Consider the following 13,314-nt stretch of genomic DNA (forward strand, 5'->3'; position numbering starts at 1 on the left):
ATGCCAGCAAGCTCTTTCTACAAAGGCGCAGATATGAAACTTTTAAGCTTTGTGGGTAATCTGGAAGATTCCATAGTCACTCAGCTCTAGAGCTATGGTGTCAAAGAATCCATTGACATCTGCAGTGAATGGACATGGTTCTGTTCCAATCAAACTGTAATTTTATTTTAAAAAACAACAACAACAACAATTAGGGGCTGGGAAGGTGGCTCAGTGGTAGAGCGCTTGCCTTGCATGCCTGAGGCCCTGGGTTCAATTTCTCAGCACCACATAAGCAGAAAAAACCAGAAGTGGTACTGTGGCTCAAGTGGTAGAGCGCTAGCCTTGAGCTGAAGAGCTCAGGGACGTAGCCCAGACTCAGAGTTCAGGCCTCATGCAAACAAACAATCAAACCATCTGTGATAGATGAATCTGGCCCAGGTATAGTAATCTGTCAAATCCCTGCCCTAGGATAAGATGTCTTCTGGAGTTACCCTCCCCAAGGCCTAAGCAAACATCCTGAATATATTCTTAAAGGAAAACATGTTCACCTAATGATCTTTTTGTGGACAGTGGCTCAGACTGTAATCCTAGCTATTTTGGGAGGCAAAGATGGAGGATCATGACCAATCTAGGCACAAACCAATAGCTTACCCTGAAAGTAAACAATTTAAAAAGAGGCTGGAGGCATGGCTCAAGTGGTAGAGTGCCTGCTTTGTAAATAAAGTCTTGAGTTCAATTCCTAGTACTGCCAAAAACAGAAAGGAAGAGGAGGAGGAGGAGGAGGAGGAGGAAGAGGAGGAGGAGGAGAAGGAGGAGGAGAAGAAGGAAGAGGAGGAGGAGGATGAGGAGGAGAAGGAGAAGGAAGAGGAGGAGGAGGAGGAGGAGGAACAGGAGGAAAAGAGAAGGTGGAGGGAAAAAGAGGGGAAAAGATGGTTACTCACTTTGAGTCAGGTATGCTGACAAATGTATTTGTCATTCCAGATTTAGGGGCGCTGAGACAAGAGGATTGAGAATCAGAATCCAGCCTGTGATAAACAGCAAAATCCTGCCTCAAAAAATAAAAGATACTAATCCTGAAGAAAAGTGAGGAGAGGATTGGAAAAAAAAGTGAACCAAGCTTCAAGAACAATGTGTGCCATCAAAAATTGGAGTCCCTGCGAGAGAAGAAGAAGGCTGTGTGGAAGCAGAGTGGTTTGAGAAAATGACCGAAAACATCAGATTTGAGGCCCAAACAACACTTTGTCATGAGGCTTTGTAAATGAAGGGTAAGGTTTACAATGAAGTAAGAGATATAACAGTCCCCCTGGAGGGAGGTCGTGAGCAAATAGAATTTGTTTCTTAGCCAGATGCCCATGGCTCACCCCTGTCATCCTAGCTACTCAGGAGGCTGAGATGTGAGGATCATGGTTCAAAGCCAGCCCGGGCAGGAAATTCCATGAAACTTTTTTTTTTTTTGGTCGGTCGTGGGGTTTGAACTCTGGGCTTGGGCGCTGTCCCTCAGCTCTTTAGCTCAAGGCGAGCACTCTACCACTTGAGCTACAGCGCCACTTCCGGTTTTCTGGTCGTTTATTGGAGATAGGAGTCTCACAGTCTCTCCTGCCCGGGCTGGCTTTGAACCGTGATCCTCAGATCTCAGCCTCCTGAGTAGCTAGGATTACAGGCGTGAGCCACCAGCGCCCGGCACTCCATGAAACTCTTATCTCCAGTTAACCACCAGAAAACCAGAAGTGGTGCTGTGGCTCAAGTGGTAGAGCACTAGCCTTGAGCCAGCTCAGGGACAGGGTCCAGGCCCAGAGTTCAAGCCCCATGACTAACAACAACAACAAAAAAGATAAAGCAGAGACCTAAGTTGGGTTGACCAAGCACCTGCAGGCACGTGGCTGAGGGAAAGGGGGGTGGGTGTCCATGCAGACAGCACTTACAACAGCTGTCAGTAAGAAGCAAAAAGAAGGTCGGAACTGGTATTTTGAAGGTTCCCCAGAGGTTGAGTACTGTCAGAATGCCACCTGACAATGAGCTACGAAAACAAAGACAAAAACAGAAACGAAAGGGCTCAGTGGTAGAGCGCTTGCCTTGCATGCATGAGGCTCTGAGTTTGATTCCTCAGCACCACATAAACAGAAAAAGCCGGGAGTGGTGCTGTGGCTCAAGTGGTAGAGTGCTGGCCTTGAGCTGAAGAGCTGAGGGACAGCACCCAGGCCCAGAGTTCAAGCCCCACAACCGACAAAAAAAAAAAAAAGCAAGGAAAGAACAGAAGAGGTCCAAGATGGAGGCCACACTGTCCGAGTGGGCGGGTTTGTGGCCTCCCCTGCTCTGCCTCGGCTGCCCGGGCAGCAGCACAGGCGCTGGGAGCAGACTGCACCGCGGGCTGAGCCCTGCCTGCCCTCACGCGCTCATCCCTCTCTTCCTCCCATTCAAGTCTCACAGTCATCCCAGTGAGGCCAGCTCCCTCACCTCAGTTAAATTTTCCCCGTCCCCACACTAACACTGCAGGTCCCCTTGGGCCCATTCCATCCTCAGTTTTATTCCTATACATCAGTTGTTCAAGAGAGAGTTCGCTGCAGCATTTCCATGCCTCCCACTCTCATCTGGCTTTTTTGCTCAAGGCTTGGTATTCTACCACTTGAGCCATACCTGCATTTCTAGCTTTTTGGTGGTTAACTGGAGAATAGAATCTTTCAGTCTTTCCTGCCCAGGGGTTGGCTTCAAACTGTGATTCTCAGATCTTGGCTTTCTGAGTAGCTGGGATTACAGGCGCCAGCCACCAGCAGTGGGCAGGCTAGCACTCCATTTATTTTTATTTTTTATTCTTATTTTTTGCTAGTCCTGGGGCTTGAACTCAAGGCCTTGGCACTGCCCCTGAGCTTCTTTTGCTCAAGGCTAGAACTCTACCACTTGAGCCACAGTACCACTCCCAGCTTTTTCTGTGTATGTGGTACTGAGGAATGGAACCCAGGGCTTCATGCATGCAAGGCAAGCACTCTACCACTAAGCCACATTCCCAGCCCTAACACTCCATTTTTAATGTGTAGTATTTATTATTCTGACATATATTGTATACTTTACTCATTATCTTCTCCCTCTTTTTTTTTGGTAGGTCATGGGGCTTGAACTCTGGGCCTGGGCACTGTTCCTGAGCTTTTCAGCTTAAGGTAAGCATTCTGCCAGCCTAGCCACAGCACCACTTCTGGTTTTCTGGTGGTTAATTGGAGATAAAAATCTCACAGACTTTCCTGCCCGGGCTGGCTTTGAACCATGATCCTCGGATCTCAGCCTCCTGAGTAGCTAAGATCCAGGCATGAGCCACCAGTGCCCATTAGCATGTAAGGTCTGTGAGAGCAGTGATCTCTATTTTGCTCACTGTATAAGGAGTCTGTTATATGGCTTGGGTATAAAGTGTCTCCCCACTCCCCCCAAAGAAAAACAGAGGTGAGACTCTGAGGAATTGATTGAACTGTTGAGGCTCTGACTTTTATCAATGGATTCCACTGATGGACTGAAAACTCCATGGCATTGTTGAGGCGTTGGAAACTTCGTAGGTAGGAAGCAGTGACTGGAAGGACATTGCCTGTTTTGGGCCTCTTCCTTGTTCACTCTCTGCTTCCTGGATGCTATGACCTGAGCAGGTCTCCCCTGCCACGCCCTTCTACCATGACATTTCTGCCTTGCCACAGGCCCAGAAGCAATGGAGTCAGGGCCAACGTTAATTCTCTGAGGTAGTTTGTCACAGCAACATAAAGTTCGCTAGAGTACTTCCCCAGCACTTGGTACATCAAACGTCTTCCATAACTGTTGGCAAATAAATGAAGAAGCTTATAAAATGACTAGCCTTACTCAAGCCAGGAACAAAACACCAAAGCTTCTGTAAACAGCAGTACTGTATCATGTTGAATACACACTGTGTACATGTACAATGTCTATACACTGTATTCAGTGTTGTTCTAGAGGCTCTGTCTGGCCAGCAATGAATCCCAAGGCAATGAAGTGGAAGCTATATCTATGGGAGAGGAGAAACAATTTTCTTTTCTTTTCTTTTTGCCAGTCCTGGAGCTTGAACTCAGGGCCTGGTCACTGTCCCTGACATTCCCAGCCATTGTTTTCTTTTTAAACATGTGCTTCAATAGTCTATATAGGGCTAGGAATGTGGCTTAGTGGTAGAGTGCTTGCCTAACAAGCATGAAGCCCTGATTTCATTCCTCAGTACCACATATACAGAAAAAGCTGGAAGTGGTGCTGTGGCTCAAGTGTAGAGTGCTAGCTTTGAGCCAAAGAAGTTCAAGGACAGTGCCCAGACCCTGAGTTCAAGCCCCAGGACTGGCAAAAGAAAAGAGAAGAAAGGAAAACAAAACAAAACAAAAAACAATAGTCTACATAGAAACTCCCAAGAGATTCTAGAGAAAAATAATTAGTGCAAAGCTGGGTGCCAGTGTTCATGCCTGTAATCTTAGCTTCTCAGGAGGCTGAGATCTGAGAATCATGGTTCCAAGCCAGCCTGGGCAGGAAAGTCCATGAGACTCTTATCTCCAATTAAATACCAGAAAAGCTCGAAGTGGAGCTGTGGGCTCAAATGGTACAGTGCTAGTCTTGAGCAAGAAAGCTAAGTGACAGTCTGGGGCTGGGAAGGTGGCTTAGTGGTAGAGCGCTTGCCTTGCATGCTGGAGGCCCTGGGTTCAATTCCTCAGCACCACATAAGCAAAAATAAAAAAGTCAGAAGTGGCTCTGTGGCTCAAGTGGTAGAGTGCTAGCCTTGAGCTGAAGAGCTGAGGGACAGCGCCCAGACCCAGAGTTCAGACCCCATGACTGGACTCCCCCCCCCCCCAAAAATAAAAATAAATAAATAAATGAGCCCATGTAATTATAACCCCTCTGTACAGTATGTTCACAATAATAAATAAATAAATGACAGTCTGTAGGTCCTGAGTTCAAGCCCTAGTAAGGGCATATACATCCACACCCACACTCAAAACAATAAAGTAAAATTAGAACTAAAAATAGTTTAGCAATTTTTTTGGATTGGCTAAAGATGTAAAAAGGACCTGATGGAAAAAATTAGATAGTCTTATTGCAAGACAGAAAAAAAACTTAAATGAACAGTTATAACATATCTGTGATTGATAAGATTCAAATTTCAATGTTTAAACCTTTTATTATGGAAATTGTCAAAATACACAAAAGTACAGAGAGCCATGTAAAGAATCTTCTCATGCTCATCACTCAGCTTCAATTACTAGTTAATTCCTGGCTTATCTTGCCTCATCTGTCACTCCAACCCTTTATACTTTATCATATGTATTTGCATATTATCAAATTACATTTTGACCATATTTTAACTTATGCTTCTAAGACATGATAGCTACTTAAAACACATAATCACAATATCACAGTTTAAAAAACAACAGTAAAATGTGTGTGTGTGTGTGTGTTCATGCGCACACTTGCTGGTACTAGGACTTGAGCTCCAGAACTCATGTTCGGTTGGCCTTTTTGACCATGGCTAGCACTCTACCACTTGGGCCAGGCCTCCAGATCAGCTTTTTTCTGGTTAATTGGAGATGAGTCTCCTCTCAGACTGTCTACGCAGGCTGGCTTTGAACCATAGTCCTCAGATTTCAGCCTCCCAAATAGCTAGAACTACAGGCATGAACCTGTGATGTATACACCCACATTAACAGTAGCTTCCCAGTACCAATCCTAGCCAGTCTGTTTCCATTTCAGGTGAACTGTCTCATTATTGTTATCTGAATTTATTTGGATCAGGATTCATGCAAGGTTCAGAATGCAACTGCATTCTTGCAATATTGCTTAAATCTCTCTCTCTCTTTTTTTTGTCGGTCATGGAGCCTGAACTCTGGGCCTGGGTGCTGTCCCTCAGCTCTTCAGCTAGTGAAGGCTAGTGCTCTACCACTGGAGCCACAACACCACTTCCGGCTTTTTCTGCTTATATGGTGCTGAGGAATCGAACCTAGGGCCTTATGCATGCAAGGCAAGCATCCTACCACTGAGCCACCTTCCCAGCCCCTTAAATCTCTTAATCTATAGTTTCTCCCTTTTTTCATTATGTTTTCTTCTTTGACATTTATTTGTTAAAGAAGCCAAGTATTTTTCTTGCAGTATCCCACAGTTTGGATTTATCTGGTGACATTTTGTAGTATTGAATGCTGTGTTCTTTTGCCCTATTTGCCTAATAACTGGTAAGAAGAAGCACTGTTTCTTTACAGAGCAACTTTCTCTGAAATGAATGTACAAATTCAATATAATCCCACAGAAATGGGCCCTTGTCAAACTGACCTTAAATTCCTATGGAAAAGTAAAGAGGCAAAAAATAGCCAATTCTAAGCTGGGTGCCAGTGGCTCATGCCTATAATCCTATATTCAGGAGGCTGAGATCTGAGAACCACAGTTCAAAGCCAGCCCAGGCAGAAAAGTCCGTGAAACTCTTACCTCCAATAAACCACTAGAAAACTGGAAGTGGCTCAAGCAGTAAAGTGTTTGCCTTGAGCTGAAGAGCACAGAGACAGTGCCCAAGCCCCAGAGTTCAAGCCCCATGTCCTACAAGAAAAAAAAAAAAAAGCCAATTCTGAAAAGAAAGAGTGATGGAAGAAGTTACTCAGTAGTTACTCTAAATTGGAAACATTGAAACATTATATTGGTGCAGAAATACAAATTGGCCAATCCAACAGAATTAAGAGGACTGGGGTCTAAAAGTTATATTAAGAGTCACAGAGAAAAGGATAGTGTATTCCATAAGGAAGTGGCTCTAAAGAAGTTATATCTACCCCAAACCCCATGCACACATGCACACAGGCCCCCTCAAATGCATCAAACATCTGAATGAGAAAAGAAAAATGCTTTTCTAGAAAGAAATCAGGGAATCTATCTTTATGAAATCAAAGTAGAGAAGGCTATCTTGTGCCCAAAATACCTATCAGGAACAAAACCAGCCACATAACAAAATTGGTCAGGCACAGTGGCTCATGCCTGTAATCTTAGCTACTTGGGAGGCCAGAGGTTGAGGCTTTGTGGTTCAAGGCCAGGCTGAGATAAAAATTCATGAGACTCCATCTCATCCAATGGCTGGTCACAGTGGCAGGTGTCACTGCGTCTTCCCAGTGACAAAGGGAAGTAATAATAGATCACAGTCCAATCCAGCTCAGCCAGAAAGTGAAACTCTACCTCAAAAATAACTAAGGCAAGCCAGGCACTGGTGGCTCATGTCTGTAATCCTAGCTACTCAGGAGGCTGAGATGAGAGGAACACAGTTCAAAGCCAGCCCGGGCAGGAAACTCCATGGGACTCATATCCAATAAAACACCAGAAAACTGGAAGTGGTGCTGTGGCTCAAGTTGTAGAGCCCTCGCCTTGAGCTGAAGAGCACAGGGACAGTGCCTAAGCCCCATGAGTTCAAGCCACACGACACACACCACACACACACACACACACACACACACACACACACACACACACACACACACACACACACACACACACACACACACACACACACACACACACACACGGGCTCAGTGGTAGAGTGCTTGCCTTGCATGCATGAGGCCCTGGGTTCCATTCCTCAGCACCACATAAGCAGAAAAAGCTGGAAGTGGCACTGTGGGTCAAGTGGTAGAGCGCTCGCCTTGAGCTGAAGAGCTGAGGGACAGCGCCCAGGCCCAGAGTTTAAGCCCCATGACCGACCAAAAACAAAAAAGGCTGATATTATGGCTTAGGTGATAGAGTGCCTACTTAGCCAACTCAACCCCCATACCGTAAGAAAAATTCATGATGTTGATTGCCAAAAAGCAATTTCCAGAATCACGCAATGTGCCATTTATGTCAAATGTCTGAGTATTCAAAACAAAATTTTTATTTTGTCTCTGAGCATGTGATTTGGGGGTTCATCCATGTTGTAGCAGGTGTTAGTATATCTTCTTTTCTTTTTTTTTGGTTGGTTGTGGGGTTTGAACTCTGGGCCTGGGCGCTGTCCCTCAGCTCTTCAGCTCAAGGCTAGTGCTCTACCACTTGAGCTACAGCGCCACTTCCGGTTTTCTGGTGGTTTATTGGAGATAGGAGTCTCACGGTCTCTCCTGCCCGGGCTGGCTTTGAACCTCGATCCTCAGATTTCAGCCTCCTGAGTAGCTAGGATGACAGGTGTGAGCCACCAGCGCCGGCAGTATGTCTTATTTCCATGGCCAAATCCCATTCCACTGTGTTCACCATTCCTCAGCTGATGGGTTCAACTGACTTCCCTTCCCTCCCCTCCCCTCCCCTCTGTTCCCTTCCCTTCCCTCCCCTCCCCTCCCCTCTGTTCCCTTCCCTTCCCTCCCTCTCTACCTCCCCCTTTCTCTTCTTCTCTTTCTTTCTTTTCTTCTCTTCCTTTCCTTTTTTTTTTTGGCTGATCTCAGGGCCTGGGCTCTGTCCCTGAGCTTCTCTGTGCTCAAAAAACCATAGAACCATTTCAGGCTTTTTCTGTTTATGTGATACTGAGGAATTGAACCCAGGGCTTCATGCTTGTTAGGCGAGCACTCTACCACTAAGCCACCTTCCCAGTCTCCAATGAACTTTTCTCAGAAACTTTTCCTGATTTACTGATTTATTCCCACCCCTCATTCTTTTTTTTTTTTTTTTTTGGTCGGTCATGGAGCTTGAACTCTAGGCCTGGGCACTGTCCCTCAGCTATTCAGTTTAAGGCAAGTGCCCTACCACTTGGGCCACAGCTTCACTTCCGGCTTTTTCTGCTTTATGTGGTGCTGAGGAATCGAACCCAGGGCATGCAAGGCAAGCACTCTATCGCTGAGCCACCTTCCCAGCCCATCCCACCCCTCATTCTTTTATGTACCCACCTTCTTCTCTTGACCCTGGAGACATGACCAAAGCATTCCTTGGTCATTTAGTGCAGTCTGGGACCCTCAAGCCACTATGGCTTGTGGGAAGAGGAGGCAGTCTTAGATGTGTACCATGCTGAAGCCCCTAGTGTCCTCCGCTCTTTTCCTCTGGGAAATGCTAACACTCCTCCCCCCCCCCCCCCCAGGCCTGTGGGAAGTGCTACTCACCTGTGGCGGCAGTGGCCCAGCCCACTCAAGGCCCTCTGTGGTTAGCTGTGACCCCCTGGGCAGGACCCACATCTCCCCTGTTCTGTCCCCACAGCTGTGCCAGAGGTCAGGGGACTGAATGGAGAAAGAGAAAAGGTAGGTAAGTGCCAGGAAGTACCAGGGGAACTGATGGAGATAGGAATGGATTCTTCCCAGTAGAAGTGTTTTAGGTTTGGGCCTGGGCAGGCAGAAGAATGGGAGGTTTGGAGCTGGAAAACTTACGATCCAGGCTTGGCCCTTGACATATCCATTCCGCATTGTGGGGACTGGGTCCCCCCAGCTTTCTCCACTGTGAAATCAAGTGTGACTCAAAGCTGCTCACTAGCAAGACCAGAGTTAGGGGTCCTGCACACACTGCTGTGTGAACTATTTATCAAGGAGCTCCAGGGGGAGGGGAGCTCCGCGGTGTCCCTGTTGCCCTTGGGTTAGGTCTTAGCTAAGGCTTCTTCTGTTGTGGCTGGGTACCTGTCCACTCTGTGGGGCAGTAGCCTGGCACTGCTTACGGTAGACCCACTCAATCTCAGTGACCTCTAGGACTCAGGGGATCTGACACTGTTCACTCACTCATTCTTTGAGAGTTTTTGTTCTCCTCCACCCCCCATGCCAGTCTGGGGCTAGAATTCCGGGCCTGGGCATGCCCCTGAGGTATATTTGCATACTACCTCTTAGCCAAAGCTCCTCATTCATTATATTTACATATCTACTTCTGGCTGCGCACTGTACTGTGACCCAGACATAGCCCTTGCTCTCAAGGGGCTCAAAGCCCCCTGGTTAGACAGCCAGCTAGGGTACTTCACGTGCAACTGTGCAGCTTGCTCTGTGTCACTCTGTGACTCCTTGTACTTCCTGCCTTTCCTGACAGTCATTCCGCTTGTTAGGCCAGCATTTTACCATTTGAGGCACAATTCCAGCCCCCCTCCCCCCTTTTTATGCAAGTCCTAGGGTTTGAACTCAGCCTGGGTGATGTCCCTGAGCTTCTTTTTGCTCAAGGCTATGGTTCCAACACTGAGCTCCACTTCCAGCTTTTTCTGAGTAGTTTATTAGAGATGAAAGTCTCATGGACTTTCTTTTTTTTTTTTGTCAGTCATGGAGCTTGAACTCTGGGTTTGGGCACTGTCCCTGAGCTCTTCAGCTCAAGGTGAGCGCTCTACCACTTGAGCCACAGCGCCCGGCTTTTTCTGTGTATATGGTACTGAGGAATTGAATGCAGGGCTTCATGCATGCAAGGCAAACACTCTACCACTGAGCCACCTTCCCAGCCCTCATCAACTTTCTTCCCCTGACTTTTTTGTTGTTGTTGGTTATGGGGCTTAAACTCTGGGCCTGGGCTCTGTCCCTCAGCTGAGCCACAGCGCCACTTCCGGCCTTTTCGGTTTATGTGGTGCTGAGGAATGAACTCAGGGCCTCATGCATGCAAGGCAAACACTCTACCACTGAGCCACCTTCCCAGCCTCCTGACTGACTTCGTGAACTATATGATCCTCAGATTGCAGCCTCCAGAGTAGATTACAAGTGAGGAGCCACTGGTGCCCAACAGCCTTTTGTTTTTGAGACAGGATCTCCTTTATCTCTTGCCTGGGCTGGCCTCAAACTCATCCTCCTCTCCTGCTTTTCCTCCTGAGTAGTGAGTAATTACAGGACTGCAGCAGTTCAGCCTAGCTCAGATGGACTTCTTTTGTAATATTTCAGTGTGATTCCCAGGGCTTGTTACTTTAACTCTTCAAATAGAGTGCATTGGGATTTCTTTATACTTTGCCCAGGGATTTAGCGCAGTGGCAATGCCTTAGGGAGAGTCTCAAGATAGCTGATGAATAAATAAAAACGTGAATGGATGGGGGTGGGAGGGAAGGGGTTGTGTTATAGGTCTTCTCTTAAGAGTTTGCCTTGGACTGGAAGGGTTTCCTCCTAGAGGTGACATCTGAACTGGGTCTTGGAGGATGAATGGTTTGCCAGTCATGTGTTAGTAAGTAACATTTGCTGGAATCTACAAAAGTATAGAATGGCATGACTGACGAGAACCACCTAGTAGCCCAGTGGGTGTGGGGTGCTGGCGGTGACCCAGAGAGACAGGCAAGAGGGGTGGGCAGCACATACAAATGGGAACATGTATGCCGATCACTGGCAGACAACTGGGTTTCATGTGTGTTCTTAGACTATGTAGAGAAGCTATTTGCTCTGGACATTTTTCTTCCTTTTTTTTTCCCCCCCTCTCTTTTATTTCAGGACATTAACTCCATGGCCACGTGGTGCCAAGGAACTCTTCAAGTGAGCAATCACCCCTTAGCTGCGGGACTGGGACTGGAGCTGCGAGACGACAGCGGGGCAGCAGCGTGGGGTGGGGGAGGAACTGCTTCCCAGGTAAAGGCTGGAGGCACGGGGGGGGGGGGGGGGATAGGGGGGCGCCCTCACCTCAAGGTGTCCGGTTCAGGAATCACCGGCAAGTTTGGAGAGGGAACGGGGAGGGGAAGACCTTAGTTCTTGTGGCTGTGTCCCGTGGGCAGCGACGGGCAACCCGCAACCCCACGCCTGGCTGTCCGCGGCGGGGGCGCCCCGGGACGCCGGGGTCCTGAGCCCCGATGGCGGCGTCTTCTCCGCCCCCCCCCCCCCGCTCCCGCCTTCTTGCAGGTGACCGGGTCGGACCCGGATCCCCCCTCGCTTCGCTAGGGGAGGGCTCGAGCTCGAATCTCGCTCGGTCGCGTCCTCCCCCGGTGACCTTGGGGAAGGTGCGCTCCCGCCAGCCTCAGTTTCCCCGCCCGCACGCACGCACTCCTCCCGGGTTTCCCCGGGGGCGGTCGGTAACCTGCGGAGTCGCACAGTCGCCGGCACAGGGGCGAGGGGCCGTGGCGCGGCCCCGGCTGCGCTCTTCCCGGTCATCGTCGCCCGAAGTCGCCGGGGAGGGTCGCGGGCAGGGAGGCGAGGAGCCGGGGGCCGGCGGAGCAGCCCCAAGCCGGCCGGCCGGCGCCGGCTCCGCTCGCGCCTCGGGGCGCGGCCCGCGGCCAGGCCGCCTCCCCGCGCACGCCCGGCCCGGGCTGCCCCCGGAACAGCAGCCGCGGCGGCGGCTCGGTCCGCGATCCGGCCGCGTCTCCCTCAGGCCGGGCCCCGGCGCCGCCGGCCGGCGCCCCACGCACGGCCGCCGCCGCCGCCGCGCCCTCGGCTCCGCCGCCCGAGCGCGCTCGGCTCTTTCCGCCGCGGCCGGCGCAGGTGGAGGGGGCGGGGCGGGGGCCGTGCGTGGTGACGCCGCGGGGGGGTGACGCACCGGCGTGCCCCGCCCCCTCCCCCTCCCCGTTCAGGCTCTGGAAAGAGAAGAAAAAAAACTTTCTTTTTTTTTTAATTGAGGAATCAACAGCCGCCATCTTGTCGCGGACCCGACCGGGGCTTCGAGCGCGATCTACTCGGCCCCGCCGGTCCCGGGCCCCACAACCGCCCGCGCACCCCGCTCCGCCCGGCCGGCCCGCTCCGCCCGGCCCTCGGCGCCCGCCCCGGCGGCCCCGCTCGCCTCTCGGCTCGGCCTCCCGGAGCCCGGCGGCGGCGGCGGCGGCAGCGGCGGCGGCGGCGGCGGCGGCACGGGGTGGGGGGGCCGCGGCGCGGCGGCGGCCCCGCTCGGCGCATTGTTTTTCCTCACGGCGGCGGCGGGCCGCGGGCGGGCGTCGGAGCCCGGAGCCCCCCGGTCGTCGGGCCGCGGGCGAATTCATTAAGTGGGGCGCGGGGGGGGGGGGGAACGAGGCGGCGGCGGCGGCGGCGGCACCATGTTCCCGGGCGCCGCCTGAGCCGCCGGGCCGGGCGCCGTCGCTGCCAGCCGGGCCCGGGGGGGCGGCCGGGCCGCCGGGGCGCCCCCGCCGCGGAGTGTCGCGCTCGGAAGGCGGGCAGGGGATGAGGGGGCCGCGGCCGGCGGCGGCGGCGGCGGCCGGGGGCGGGCGGTGAGCGCTGCGGGGCGCTGTTGCTGAGGCTGAGATTTGGCCGCCGCCTCCCCCACCCGGCCTGCGCCCTCCGCGGCCCGGCCCGGCCCGCGCTCCTGCGCTCCGGAGCTCGCTCGCTCGCTCGCTCGCTCGCAGTCGCCGGCCGGACCCCCTCGGCCTCTGCTGCCTGCCGGCCGGCCGCCCGCGCTCGGGGCGCATCCCGCGAAGCAGGTGAAGATGGCCGAGAACTTGCTGGACGGACCGCCCAACCCGAAACGAGCCAAACTCAGCTCGCCCGGCTTCTCAGCGAATGACAGCACAGGTGAGACGGAGCCCGGCGCGCTGTCAGC

General features: G+C 51.5%; 1 protein-coding gene and 1 long non-coding RNA gene across 3 annotated transcripts in view; one reads left to right on the forward strand and one right to left on the reverse strand.

The window, feature by feature from the left end:
• Positions 1 to 8,078: 8,078 nt before the first annotated feature.
• LOC122123775 lies at positions 8,079 to 11,955 on the reverse strand. Its single transcript, XR_006150443.1, has 3 exons — positions 11,869 to 11,955; positions 9,030 to 9,143; positions 8,079 to 8,115 (listed from the first exon to the last, which is right to left on the reverse strand). It is a non-coding gene; the product is annotated as an uncharacterized LOC122123775 (long non-coding RNA).
• A 1,046-nt stretch (positions 11,956 to 13,001) lies between these two features.
• The window catches only part of LOC122123684 (CREB binding protein), a 128,916-nt gene continuing 128,603 nt past the window's right edge, over positions 13,002 to 13,314 (forward strand). The window contains exon 1 of one of the 2 annotated variants that reach the window (XM_042698094.1): positions 13,002 to 13,286. In XM_042698094.1, coding sequence (XP_042554028.1) covers positions 13,202 to 13,286 — 85 coding nt within the window. In that variant the 5' untranslated portion in view covers positions 13,002 to 13,201. The remainder of the gene's footprint in view (positions 13,287 to 13,314) is intronic. The other variant, XM_042698096.1, reaches the window with a different exon arrangement.

This window comes from Dipodomys spectabilis, unplaced genomic scaffold, assembly GCF_019054845.1.
Source record: "Dipodomys spectabilis isolate Male_0828 unplaced genomic scaffold, ASM1905484v1 ptg000231l, whole genome shotgun sequence".
In the NCBI taxonomy this organism is placed as follows: domain Eukaryota; kingdom Metazoa; phylum Chordata; class Mammalia; order Rodentia; family Heteromyidae; genus Dipodomys; species Dipodomys spectabilis.